We start from the raw sequence: 13255 nt of genomic DNA on the forward strand, positions 1-13255 counted from the left end.
GAGGTTGTGCAAGTGCTTTGTATGAAGCCATACTTTTCCTCATGACCTCAACTTTGCACCGTCTGCGCACAGCCTTGGGAGGTTGGTGCACGGGGACGATGCCTTCTTTTTCCAAAGGAGGGGAAAATGCCGCATCCTATATGGTCGCCGCGGTTATGTGCCAGGCGATGAAGCCGACGCTGAAGTAGCGCGCGGGTAGAGAAACAGAGACGACAATGACGTTGCGTTGACTGCTCTGATAAAGTGCTTTTAGACGGCCTCGACACCGGCTTTCCCGTCTCATACTAGGCTGTGACAATTATGCCAATAATGTCAAGTATGATTTATTTGATTGATTTATTATAGGAGAAGCTAGCAGCAATTTGTGGTAAAAATGCAGATATATAGTTGGAATGGACATTCTGTGGAAAATTATTCCAATAATTTTCGTACGTGCTGGCTCACAAAATATAAACGTTAAAGAAAATGCATCACTTAGAGTCAATATCTTTCTACAGTTACAGGTGCCGAAGCAAGGGACGCTGTTTCTGAATCCGACGTAGTAAAAATACCATACTGGCAATCAGTTTTAAACTATCTGCTGACTTCGCTCATGCGATGTTGCGCGCTATTGCTCACTAGGCTCCGCGAGGTCATTGGGTACGGTGCCTCCAGAAAGTACTCTGACAGGACTTCTCATCTCTGAGCTAAACAAACGAGAAGCCCATAAAGTATGCCTAACCGAATTCCGATTAACCTTCAGTAAACTCGACATATATTTTAGCTCTTTCAGTGCGGAGGTGAGTGGTGCCGGGCTATGGTAGATGGCAAAGGTGGTGCTAGTGTACAAGTGCGCTCACCGTCGCAGCTCCGTCAGCAGCAGGTCGATCTTAGTCGCATCCACTACAGAAAACAAAATACCGAATGCGTAATTTACAGTCCTGTGTGGAGGTTTCTCGAAAATAACCATTCCTTTTCTACACCAGCTACTACCTTTTACGAATGATTTGTTTCTCTCAGGATGCTGGTTGTGTTTGCTATACTGTTTTAATTCACTGCGCTAAAGCTTCCGGCACTGCTTGAAACAAACTCTTGCTTTTCAAACTTCTTAAGCTTCCGACTCAGGATACTGTGCTCAAATGGCTTGCATCTGGCTTCCAATTGGTTTGCGTTGCACGGAAACACTAAATATCCGATAGTTAACTACAATGACTCATCCCATATATCCATAGGCTTCGGCGTCCTTCAAGATACAGTGCTTAATCTCCCACTTTTTCCTAGAGGATTCAAATATTTCATGTACATTTTATCAATTGTGGCACTTTGTATATCACTGTATCTGTTGTGTCACGATTCTTCCGCTTTAGATACATCAGTTTTCTTGTCCGATTTCAACACCTCTGGGTCAGTTAAGTCTTCAAAGAATCAAACAATACTCATCAATAGTTAATTGTGAAGCATCTAATTCTGTTGATATTACCGATACCGTAAGCCTACGCTAGTTTGCCTAATCGTAACGTCTCTTTTGCCTAAGTCAAGCTAATTTTTTAAAAGTAAGTATGTAGTTCAATGAAAGGCGGAATATGCGTCTTATGTTAAAGACTTCCATTTAAACTGTCTTGCACTGAACCTACCAGGGAACATGAGAAACCATTTGCCTCTATTTTTTATCCAAAATACTGCTGTAAATGCGAAGTAAACATATCCTTTCACAGTGGTGGACCATTCTTACACTTGCCTGGCCTTATCTGTCGGTAGCTCCGCGGCATGGCACCACTGTCAGTTGTTGAAGATAGTGGTTATGCTGGACACCTCCACTGCATACAAGCAACGAAGTGTGATTCGTTTTCTGTGGAGCAAGGGACGAAGGCTTATCGAAATCCACAGGGCTTTGCAGTCCACGTATGGGCAAAGGTGACTCGCTTTGATAGGTGCGAGGTGGGGGTGTTGCCAGCTCACAAAAGGCCGTAAAGACTTGCCTGACGATGAGTTCCACAGTCAGCCGGACGAAGGCCACCACAGCGGCATCTTTAATTTAGTGCTGCGATGGGACAAATGTCTGAACCAGGCTACGCAACGGAGCCAAGGAAAGCATTGGAGAATTTAGCTGTGGCGGGAATTGAATGTAGAAAATGATGAGCGAAATTGTGCTACCAATTGTGCTATGGCGACGGCTATAAATGTGTCCACTAATTTGGGCATTTAGGTTCGCTAGACCTAGCCCTGGGCGTGTTAGTCAGTGCCATAGAAAGCGATGGCTGGCGGATGTGGAACGTCCTGTTTTGCTACATGGCACCACGTAACACGTGAACTTATTAGAACAGGCTCATGGCAAAATTACCCTTGTATGCGGCCCTATGGCATCAAGGCTGCTAGATTCAAGACTCTCGCCATAAATGAACCAGAAGAAAAAAGGAAACCGAGGGGCTCAATTTTTGTTAATCATAACGGTATAACTCCTATAGACAATGAGGCGAAAGAAAGCATCGTGGAATTTAGCTGTGGTTGAAATGGTATCTAAAAAACAATCAAGAAATTGAAAAGGAATGTGATCGAAAATGTTACTTTCTGCCGGTGGTAGCCAATCCCATCATCTCCCTATTGCGCCTGCGTTAGACTACCGATCTTGCGTCTGCGACGGCTATCGGTATACATTCTTGATATAAAACAACAATATTGGCAGAGAAATGAAACAAAATAGATGCAAAAAGATCATTTGCGTTACGCCTTATTCGTCAAACATTTGGTTGAACTTCACATCATTAATGAGGGAAAACTACTTGGGTTGGAAAAATAGTTTTGAAAGAGTCTGAACGGCGTGGTCCTTACTGCCTACTACGGTAACTTAGGAAACTGAACATAAAGTTTGATACAATCGAATGCTTTTTTAAAGCCGAAGAAAATCTCTATGCTAGACATAACAATTTTCCATATTAAGGTGCTACACTTCTGTAATAATCCATGCTCTATGAGCTGCCTTACATTTTACCGCGTAAGCTGTTATGGGCTCCTTCTGATAGCTGTTTCGGTTGGCGACTGTGTCTACCGCCGCAGCCGCCGGTGGCCGGTGTCCGTAGCTGCTTTCGCCGGGGAATGCGAAAAAAAATACCCATCAGCCGCCAAGAATGAACCCGGGCCCGCTGCGTGGGAGTGAGCTACACTACCACTAAGCCACGCCAGAGCTTTTTTTCTTTATTACATGGAAAACAAAACTGAAGATATATTACAGAGTGGGCACAGCTACAAACTCAAAAACCGTGCAAAGACACAAATGCGTCCAACGAGTTCTACCGGTCTCGCGGAAGTTGCTGCGCATCGTACACATTTTTCACATAAGCAGCAAGCAGCACGAATGAAGGATTTTGTAGATCGCGGGCTTTCAGCATGGCGATTACACAGTCCACATCTCCATGATCTGTATAAACCAAGAGCCATGAAGGTGCTCATATTCTTGAACGGTAGAAACCTAATTGAATATGGAGTAATGTCAATGTCAAAGTTTAAAAGGGAGTGCTTCCGGGTATGATTTCAAGAAAGAGATTTTTACATTAGGAGGAACGCCAGTTTTTAGGACCCCCTTAAGTACATCCTCATAAAGTCAGCTTAAATAAGGTGCGCGATACAAAGCATCTGAAAAAATTGAGTCCACAAGTGCCGCAGAAGTTACTTTTTGACTCGCACTGAACATGTACTCTAGGTTGAACGTAACTTTCAAGGAAAGAAATGTGTCAACTAATTCCTAGAGAAAGCCCCAAGGATCGCTTTGGTCATCTAAGCCACGCCAGCGCTTGCTAGCATTCCGCGGAAAAATGCCCCGTAATCGTGTGATAGCGCGCGAGGAGACATGCGATGTCATATGTGCGCCGTGTAGAGTCAATGCGCGCAGATTTTGAATTCAAGTTGCATATTATTACACCAGGTAGAATGCCATGTAGCAGGTGCACAGGTAGCGGTAGAAGGCGGGCTAAGAATGTTCAAGGAAGAAAAAGGAACTTAAGGATATGTATACAGAAATGCTAAAAAATATAGTATTTCTTTGAATAAATCAAACTGGCTAGGAACTATGTCACCGCCGCGTTTCAAAGGGGATGTCAATAAATATGCATCGTCATTACCATCTTATCGTGCGAGGTGCCATGCGATCTGAGATGCGTGCCGCGTAGCGCCTATATGCGCGCCTTTGGCATTGCAGTTATTACACCAGGAGGCACGTCATGTAGTAGTTGCATAGATAGCGGTAAAGGTAGACAGGGAAGTGTTGAGGAAGAAGAGTATTATGGTGATGCATAAATATTATAGTGATGAAAAGTGTGTATGGCATACCTGAATAATTAAAGAAGGTTAAGCGAATGTATTTCATCGTTCCGTTTCCCCAGGAATGCCATTAAATCATTGCCGTTAACATCGTAGCGTGCCATTTGACACGTGATGTGACATGCGCACCACTAGCGTTGATACGCATTCGCTTTGCATTGCAGTTACGTTATAGTCCACCAGGCGTCCCTCCACGTAGCATTCACATGTGGCAGTTACATGCAGCAGTTGCATGCTGCGCGTGGCTGAACCTGGTTAATTCAAGCAGGCTAGGCGGCTATCTGTCACCGCCTCGTTTCGAAGGGGATAATTCCAATTCTTCATCATCATCATCATCATCATCATCATCATCATCATAATCATCATAAACAGCAACGTACCATGCCACGCGTCAACGGATGGGAGAATTGCGCCGCGTAGTCTGAATACCCGTGTTTACTCTTCGGTACAATTTATGGCGCCTCCTCGCACGGTACAAACCGCTGCTGAAGAGGCCAATCGTGGAGCTACGCGAACGGCGGCAACCAGGAAACATTGGGCTCAGCAGACAGCCTTGCGGAGAGCAGGACAAGCCATCACGCAAACTGCAGCTGGCCGTCGACGCCGGCGGTGCAGTTCGCATACTGCTCCTTAAAACGACGTGACGAGACTTTGCCGCGAATACCCGGTAGTGCGTGGCGCGAAAATGGAGCTCCTATGGATCTGCTTCGCCAGCTTACGCTGTGACTGTGCTGCGTGTACTGCGCGGGACTGTGACTCTTTTGGAACCCGCATTGACGTCTTCATAACAAAGCCTGCTTGCGGCGGTAATTTTTTAATCTGAAACTAACATCTTTCTCAGCAACGTTTCTAAAGCTTCAAAGTGTAGATACAGAGGTATAGTTGTAGTTCCGGTCACTGTTATATATAAAGGAACCATCCTCATGTAAGACAACTCATACAATCATCACGTACGTTCTTAAGAAATGCTTTTGCAGACAATGCCAAATTTAATTCGTCACCAAATATCTCACTGACACGATCAAAGACTGCTTTAATAGGCAGCCGCTGATACCACCTAAAGCAACCGTCCAGCTATTTTTCATCGCACCGAGGATGTTTAGGATTTCGGAAGGGCTGCGTACGTTCAATTTTGTGTGTACTGGTTGCCGTGATCGTCATTGACACGGAATGCAAGTTCTCAAAATGTCCCACAATATTGGTTAAATTGCTTAGCGAAGTCTTTACTAGGATATATAAATATGTTTTGCGCAATCTTCTCTACCAGTTTGCGAAATTAAGAATAAAGAAACGAAGTGATATAAGCGAAACAAAAGGAAATTTCATTATCCTAAACATGGTCCCTTAAAATTTCCAACAGTTATTTATTTTGCGTAAATAATTGTTAACCAGAACTCAGCTGTGTTTTGTGAGAACCAATGCTTAAATAGGAAACATGGTTTGAAATAAGTAAACTTAGCATTCCTTCCTGTTAGGAAAATGTCTAGCTAGATATATCCACTAAGGAAGTAAAGCGGCTGCATATCATATTGACCGCAAATAAAGACGGGGACAGAGGGAGAGAACACAAACAGCACGGGCGGTATTCTCTTCCTCTGTCCCCGTCTTTATTTTCGGTCAATATAATATGCAGTAAATACCAACTAGGCCAAAGTAAAGTTCTTCTGAAGTAGAGTTGATGTTGCTAAAAAAAAAAAAAATTCTTTCCAATTTCTCATCATTTGAGCGCGAAAAAAATGACGCCTGTCGTATACATGCATCGTCAACGTGAATCACCTGATGGAGGCCGTATACAATAGTGCCTACTTCTATATGTGAAATCCTCTTTTATTGTGGTTACTTGATTTTGCATTTCCTTCTTGTCTTAACAAAGCCACAGAAACTAGATTTGGAGAAAAGCGTCCGCAGCAAGAAATCTTGAGTGACATGCGTTGCTTTATCAAAGCGAACAGGCTACCTACTCTTGTATTGACTAGCTTTTTTATATCTCCACACTGGTAGTCGTTACGAAAGGTACGTCGCATTTAAATTACCTCTCCCTTGGTATGAACAGCACTAGTCGTAAATAACTCGCAGAAGTCGTGACATTGGTAGGCATATAAAGATTCTCAAATCACGTGGTGCGCGTTTTTCTGTCTTCTCCTAAGCGTGAATGAACACTCTTTAGGCACTGTGCCAGGCTGCTCCAGCAGCAATCTAACACACACTATGGACATCTTGAAAGCAAGAATTTGTTTTAAGGGTGCGCCTACCGTGCCATGACGTCTCACAAAAAGTTCATTTTGCAGTCGTGCATGTTGACGGATATGTCCAGCTGTGCAAGTTCTTTGAGTGGACGTTTCTTGATGCTCCTTAATGCTGCTTTTATTTGCAGTTACCTAATTTACTCGGTAAGTATTCGATGGCATCTAGCACTTTCTTTTCGTTTTCTGACTTTGGAAAATGAAACAACTTCTATTGGTAATATTTCATTTGTGCTAACTTACTTCCGAACCATTTGCGAATTGACCAAAACAGCGCAAGTGTACATAGTTTGTGAACCGCCGGGAAATTATATGGTTTGTTTGGGGCCTCTATGGTTTGCCAATTTGCCGCGCATCATCACACGTGTTGTGCAGGCTGTAAAAATGGCCTAGAATAAGTTCTACAACTTTTGACGCTATGTGTTGGAAGCAGCCATTTGACGTGTATGCTTAGGTGTACGGCGGGTCTGTTTGTTTATGTTTTTAGAATGCCTTTAGACGCTGAGTACACTTAAAATCGTCCCATGTACTTTGTAAATCGGACTACCAGATAGCTTTACAACTGTATATCTCCAAGCAATGAAGATCGTTTGGGCCGTTTTGAAAATAATTTACAAACTGAGCAATATTTATCACGTAAATTAGTGCTGCCTTGTGAAAATCACAAAATTCGAGCATTCGAACATTGAACATGGGACGGCAGAGGTACATACTGCTGTGTATAGCAAAAACTAGTCTGACCGGAAGATTTTGTGGCAATTTTGTGTAAATTTGTAGCGGAACAAACACCCCGGAAATTAGGACATTAAGACTCTCAAAGATGTATTTTTGCAAGACGTGCAAGCACTGTACATGCTACATAGCGTCATCATTTAAATACATTAACAAGGCATAACACTTTCAATGAATTTTTATGTAGCACATCTCTTTTGTAGTTAGGTTGGGTGGCCGTTTTGGAACGCTTTGAATGTTATTGATGAAAAATAAACGTAACTGTGTTCCTGGGCGTGCAGGTTTCTGCGGATACCATCAATGGCAAAGGTGAGTTTGTCTGGATCTGCATATTACCGGCACTAAAATTTTAAAAACCTATACACACATCTGAAACAATAACAAATATGCAAAAGAACTAAAGGTTCCTAAAATTGTGCCCCTAATTTCTCATCTAGGGTAACGAGTACCAGCCATCTTCTTATGGGAATATTAAAAGAACAAATTATGGGGTTTCACGGGCCAAAGTACTGTTCTGATTATGATGTACGCCTTATTGGAGGACTTCGGATTATTTTTGACCACCTGGGGTTCTTTAACGTGCGCCTAAATCTATGCACACGGTTGCTTATTAGAGTACGTGTCAGCGACGAAAAATGAACGTACCAGGCCTACCACTAAGCTCATTCGTTATTATCTGTTGTCAGATACTGAAACAATTAGTTCCTCGTAAAGTTTGGTTTTATTTGAAATGAAAAAGTGAAAACAATCTCAGGGATCAAATTTAAAGAAATAATCTCTTTGTTCCGATGTCAGCACTCTCTTCATTCTTGTTTGCATACCAGATAATATAAATAATAATTCAAATCTTCACGTTGAGGTTCCAGTCCCAGTGTAAATACACCTTCAATAAGTTCGACGTTGCCGATGCGTAGGAGAAGTCTATGCGCAGCTCCCAAAGCTGCAATCATGAAAGTGCGAGCTGGAACTGCAATTCTGGAGTCGTTAATTGTTGTTTTCTTCTACGCACACAAAACGCAGCATCAATATTGCCCTTGCTTCATAGAATACCGCAAGCGTGCTATCCGATGTCAAAAATTATTTAATATCGAGTCTTATTTCACTGACAGTGATCTTTGCGAAAACATCGTCATGCGCTTAATTGTCTGGCGTTCCTCCAGATATATCTGCTACGCATTGCTAAATATTCTAGATAAATGCTTGTGTGAACCATTGTACTTTCGTTATAATATAAAATTTGTTCACGTAGTCGATGACGCGATGTATTTCAACATCTTTCATACGGTATCTCTTTCGCGAATAATTCTGCGAAAAAAGGACATTTATTGCAGCATGCTAACAGGGCCGATAAAACTGTGAAATATGGCTATCCTTTAATCTGGATGTCTCATTCGTACCACAACTGAACTCGCTAAGAATTATTCTATGCTGTTTCTCGCGTTGTGTTACTCGGATGTCACGACTTGCTCATGGCCCGTTTTCTACACAGTCTGTAGATTGGGCTTGCACAACGAACGCTTTCACTCTACAAAGAAATGATTCGTATCACGAAGGACTAATTCTGTCTCGGTTCTATTGTGAGCTGCCTGGTGGGCGACCTCTACAACGAAGTACCCGATATAACGAATGATTACGGTGGCCCCAAACACTTCGGTTAATTCGCGCTCAAAATATTTGTGGAGAAAATTCTCGGTCTAAAATTTTGGAGAGAATCGAAGCCAAATGACGCGTTAAAAATAAAACACAATTTTCAGTTCTCACGAATTTTTTATTCATTTTTTATGGCGTCACACGCTGCATTTGTTTCAGGTTGTGGGCAGTTCGACAAGACAAAAAGGGCGTCGCCAGGGAGGAAGGCGAACAGGTTTTCCCAACCATGGATCGTGGGAGTATATTTCGTTTTCGTATGCTACACAACCGAAATGTTTATTGACATTAAACATGCAGATGCCAAGAAATAATGAGCTAAACGTTTTTGCTTAGGCGCGAAGGCATGTAGACGTCAACATGGTGACAACAATGAAAAAATGAGTAGATGAATCATCCGCACGAAAGCACAAACCGATGCTCAAGTGGAAGCTCAAGTGCGTGTTGGCCGTTAGGTAAACGTTGAGCGTATGCCGGAGCAGTTTAACCTGAATGTGGTGTCGCACTAAACAACCACCCGAGTCTCGTCGCATGTCCATTGTTCCTTCATGGAAATATTACGAATTTTATGAACGCAGCTCGTACGTGCGTTTAACCAGAAAAATGTTTTGTGCTGCTGCACCCTAGGACCGACACTTTTACACGCCGTAGCGACAAGTAACAGCCGTATTTTTTTGAGAAAAACTACAAAAAACTCGACACGTGGCGGACTATTTTTTTAGGAAAAAAAAAAGAATTCCGGAGAACCAATAGTTGCCTAGGTGGTGCCTCATTTCCCACTGACTGACTATTATTAAGGCAAGTCGTGTAGATTTCGACATCTCTGATAAATAGGATTGTTAATATTATCAAAGTGGCATTTGCCGCAGTACACGTACAGAGAATAAAAATGTGCTCATTATACGTCTCCATGCTCGTGGCCTCATAAGATTTTGCTTAACAAAACGAGGCTTCGAATGATGCATGCCTGAAAACAATATTGAGAGAAAATTCCTTTCGATCATGTTTCTTGATTGCATGCCCAAGACATTTTAAGAAAATATCCAGATGATGAAAAAACCAGCCTGCAGACAATGATATGAAGATAAAGTGAAGGAAGAAGTGAAGGAAGAGAGCTTTTCACACTTATTACACATGTTTGCAAGATTTGGCTTGCTGACCCATTCCAAGTCAAATCATGAAATGTTCACGACTTTGGATTCGCTCATAGCAACAATGGTAATGTACTGCAGGATTTTTTTTTAAATGTTCACTTCAGCTTCCGAATTCGATAAGAGCATCGCGTAGCTACAGTACCTGATATTGTGTTTCGGGGGAAGCATTGCGATGGACTTCACTAGCACATAACAAATACACTAATTGAATAAAACAACGTCATAAATATTTTAGAAGCACAAATGTTCTGAAATATATGTCGTGCACCATGTGTTCAGGGGAAGACAACAGGGAAAGCATAGGGGTAGTTGCTTGTTTGTTTATTTCAAATGTAGAAATTATGAATAAAGGAAACTGAAAGAGCAAAACAACCGGCCGCAGGTGGGATACGAACGCAGGCTTTTGCAACACTCATGCATTGCTCTAACCGATTGAGTTACGGGGGCGATGTGTTCCCGAGAAATTTCTTTGGTAGCTATGTATATGTGCTAGAGTAAAGCCTGGGAGTGTTAGGCAGTGCCACTACTGACGGTCTTAGTGGCGGATGAAGGAAATCCTTTCCGCCTAAAGGAATCACATGGTACGTGTACATTGGAGAAGGCAACTGACGCATAAAGCCTCGAGTGCTTTCTGACGACTCTCAAACCTTTGCAGAAATATTAAGGAAAACCAAATTTGGTGGCGCTCCAAAATTCACAGTGGATTTTATTTATTACGATTGAAACAGATTACTGCTTTTTTACAGGGTCAAATTTTGCCGTGTGTAACACCGTCGCAGGACCGTCGAATTAGATCATCATGGTGTTTGTTACATACACCTCCAGCTTAGTTTGCGAATGTTCTTGCACGATAATCGAATTTGCAATTACAATGTTCATTACCAGATAACGGATAGCGACTAAATACCTGTGTCAGACCAGTGTAGACCACTACAGAATAAATTCATCCACAACAGTTGCTGCAGGAGTCTTCATGAACAATACTTTCATTTACTACATAGTTCACTGAGTCTCAAAAATTGTTCACGTGCCACCGAGCATGTTCCAAAAAAGGAGTATTTAAAAAATTATTGCAAGCATGCTGTAGGTCAAGATTTCTTCCTAGAACAGCTGCCACGCGCTCACAGCTTGAAACGTGCGTAAAGTTTTTGACATACTCCTATGTGTCACACATAGTAAAGCAATCACTTTGCTGAAACGTCCCGTATGTAATTCTAATTATTCCGTATAGGGTATGCAGAATTCTCGTGGAATCTACAGTGGAACGCTTTTATAATGAAGCCTTCGGGACCTCTGAAATCGTTCTTTGTACAGTGCACCTCCATTTTAAATATCGGACACTTTACCACTTCCGATAAAGCAGGATAAGCATGTCTTGCTAAAAGAAAGAAAACGTTTCTTACAATTTTGAAATGGGCCTCTCATTGCTCGAAGATTGTTCCTGAAGCTCGAGCCTTGAAGACCAGTGTCTTCCGGTGCGCAGGGCCAAGCTATAGGCTCAGGCCCATAGCATGCTGGACTGGGGACGACGCCCACCTCGGGCGATTCAACCGTCGGCTCATTTCTACACGTAATATTCATTGCTCCCCCTCCTCCTACTATATTAAGAGAACAGATAGTGAAAGAATCGCTAATCCTTTTCGGCACCCTTCCTCCAGCGAAATTTGCGAGTGTGGTTGACCATATAGGTTCGCGCATGCTTTGCGTCATAGTCCGATAACGATGAAAGTACAGCAGTAGACTGTCGAATGTGGCTATTGCCACAATTGTCATTTAATTCGATTCCCATTTCACGCACCCTATCACTGGTGCCCTGTAAGGCTTCCACGCTTTCCCGTCTTTGTTGGTTTCGGCGACATCGTTAGTGGTCAGTTCCGAGCGACTAACGACATCATCAACCTCTGCGCATTCGTAAGCCGTCGCAACCGCTGGTCTGCTGCAGCGTGCGGGTTATGAGTTGAGTGATTCTTGAAGCTGAGCGGCAGGATTACAATACTCGGTACGATTAGCGCACTTTTTTAGCACTTCAGTAGGTCTAGCGTTGATCGCACCTCAGTGGTGTCTGCGGAGGGCAGGGGCTGCACCAGTAGCTGAATACATTGTAAAGGAACAAATTTTCTCTCGGAGACGCTTCAACTGCCTTGTTGTACAGGAAAATTCGCGGTAGTGGTCTTCACTGTATAGGCTTTCACAATACATAAGAAAGATGAGCACTCGGCTGGGACACGCGGGATTCTTCTTTGTGCACGTATTTTCGTCGTGGTGGCGTTTGTTGTAGAAGCGTTCGACTGCTATAAATTTCACATAAATCAGCTGTTATTTCCAGAACTGAAGGCAAAGCATAAAAAAACGTTATAAAATGCATGTGGAACATTTCAGTAGAGATGAAGATCCGTTATAAGTATTAGCTTACCAAATTTAGGTTATTTACTTATACCTGTAGTTGGAATGTGATAAGCCGTATTGTAACGACGCCTATGGTAATGTACATATATTTCATGTATTACGCACGACTTCCTTTTACGACGAGAACCATTGTATTAATGCCGTGTCTTAATAACTCAATCTGAAGCCTATTTTTTGCCCCACATTCACCCAGGTGTACATACTTGCTCACTTCAATCCGAGGCAAGGTCAAACGGAAGGAAGCTTTGAGTGTGCGGGTAGCATCATATCACCTAGATTTGTACTCACTTCAGCTCATTGCCTCACGAATGGGTAAGCGATCTTTGAGAATGCATATTGAGGAGGTTTTGCTTCAGCGTTTTGCTTAAGCATTCTTAGCTTTCTTTCCATACATGCAGTTTTAGTTGTTGCTTGCCTGTATGTTCTTCACCGCCATACAAGACAGTCAAGACGGGATGCTCCCAACTTGATCCTAATGCGTCAGTTTTAAAGTGTATTAGCGCATCATAGCCTGTGTGGCTCTTTGACGAGTGCTTTTTTAGAACTAAACAGTTGCTTTCATGGAATGCAAGAACAGCTTTACCGTAAATTTTATGCAGTAGTCGTCCACAGCAAGTGTGTACGTTAATGTGAGAACATTTCACACAGCGACATTTTCGCGCCCTTTACACAGCCTCGAGTCCCGTTTTAAGCTGTTTCTTGCACGACTCGTTGGCGTTTTATCTCACTTTTTTTAGAGGCCCCATGCCTTGTCTTCAAAATTTTTGATGAAATTGCGAC

At 42.6% G+C, this 13255-nt stretch overlaps 1 protein-coding gene across 2 annotated transcripts in view; it reads left to right on the plus strand.

The window, feature by feature from the left end:
• The first annotated feature begins 6428 nt into the window (after positions 1-6428).
• Positions 6429-13255, plus strand: part of LOC126543150 (clotting factor B-like) — a 26348-nt gene continuing 19521 nt past the window's right edge. The window contains exons 1-4 of one of the 2 annotated variants that reach the window (XM_055062293.2): positions 6429-6683; positions 7550-7577; positions 9078-9157; positions 12669-12787. In XM_055062293.2, coding sequence (XP_054918268.2) covers positions 6552-6683; positions 7550-7577; positions 9078-9157; positions 12669-12787 — 359 coding nt within the window. In that variant the 5' untranslated portion in view covers positions 6429-6551. The remainder of the gene's footprint in view (positions 6684-7549; positions 7578-9077; positions 9158-12668; positions 12788-13255) is intronic. The other variant, XM_050190287.3, reaches the window with a different exon arrangement.

Source organism: Dermacentor andersoni, chromosome 10 (genome assembly GCF_023375885.2).
Source record: "Dermacentor andersoni chromosome 10, qqDerAnde1_hic_scaffold, whole genome shotgun sequence".
Classification (NCBI taxonomy): domain Eukaryota; kingdom Metazoa; phylum Arthropoda; class Arachnida; order Ixodida; family Ixodidae; genus Dermacentor; species Dermacentor andersoni.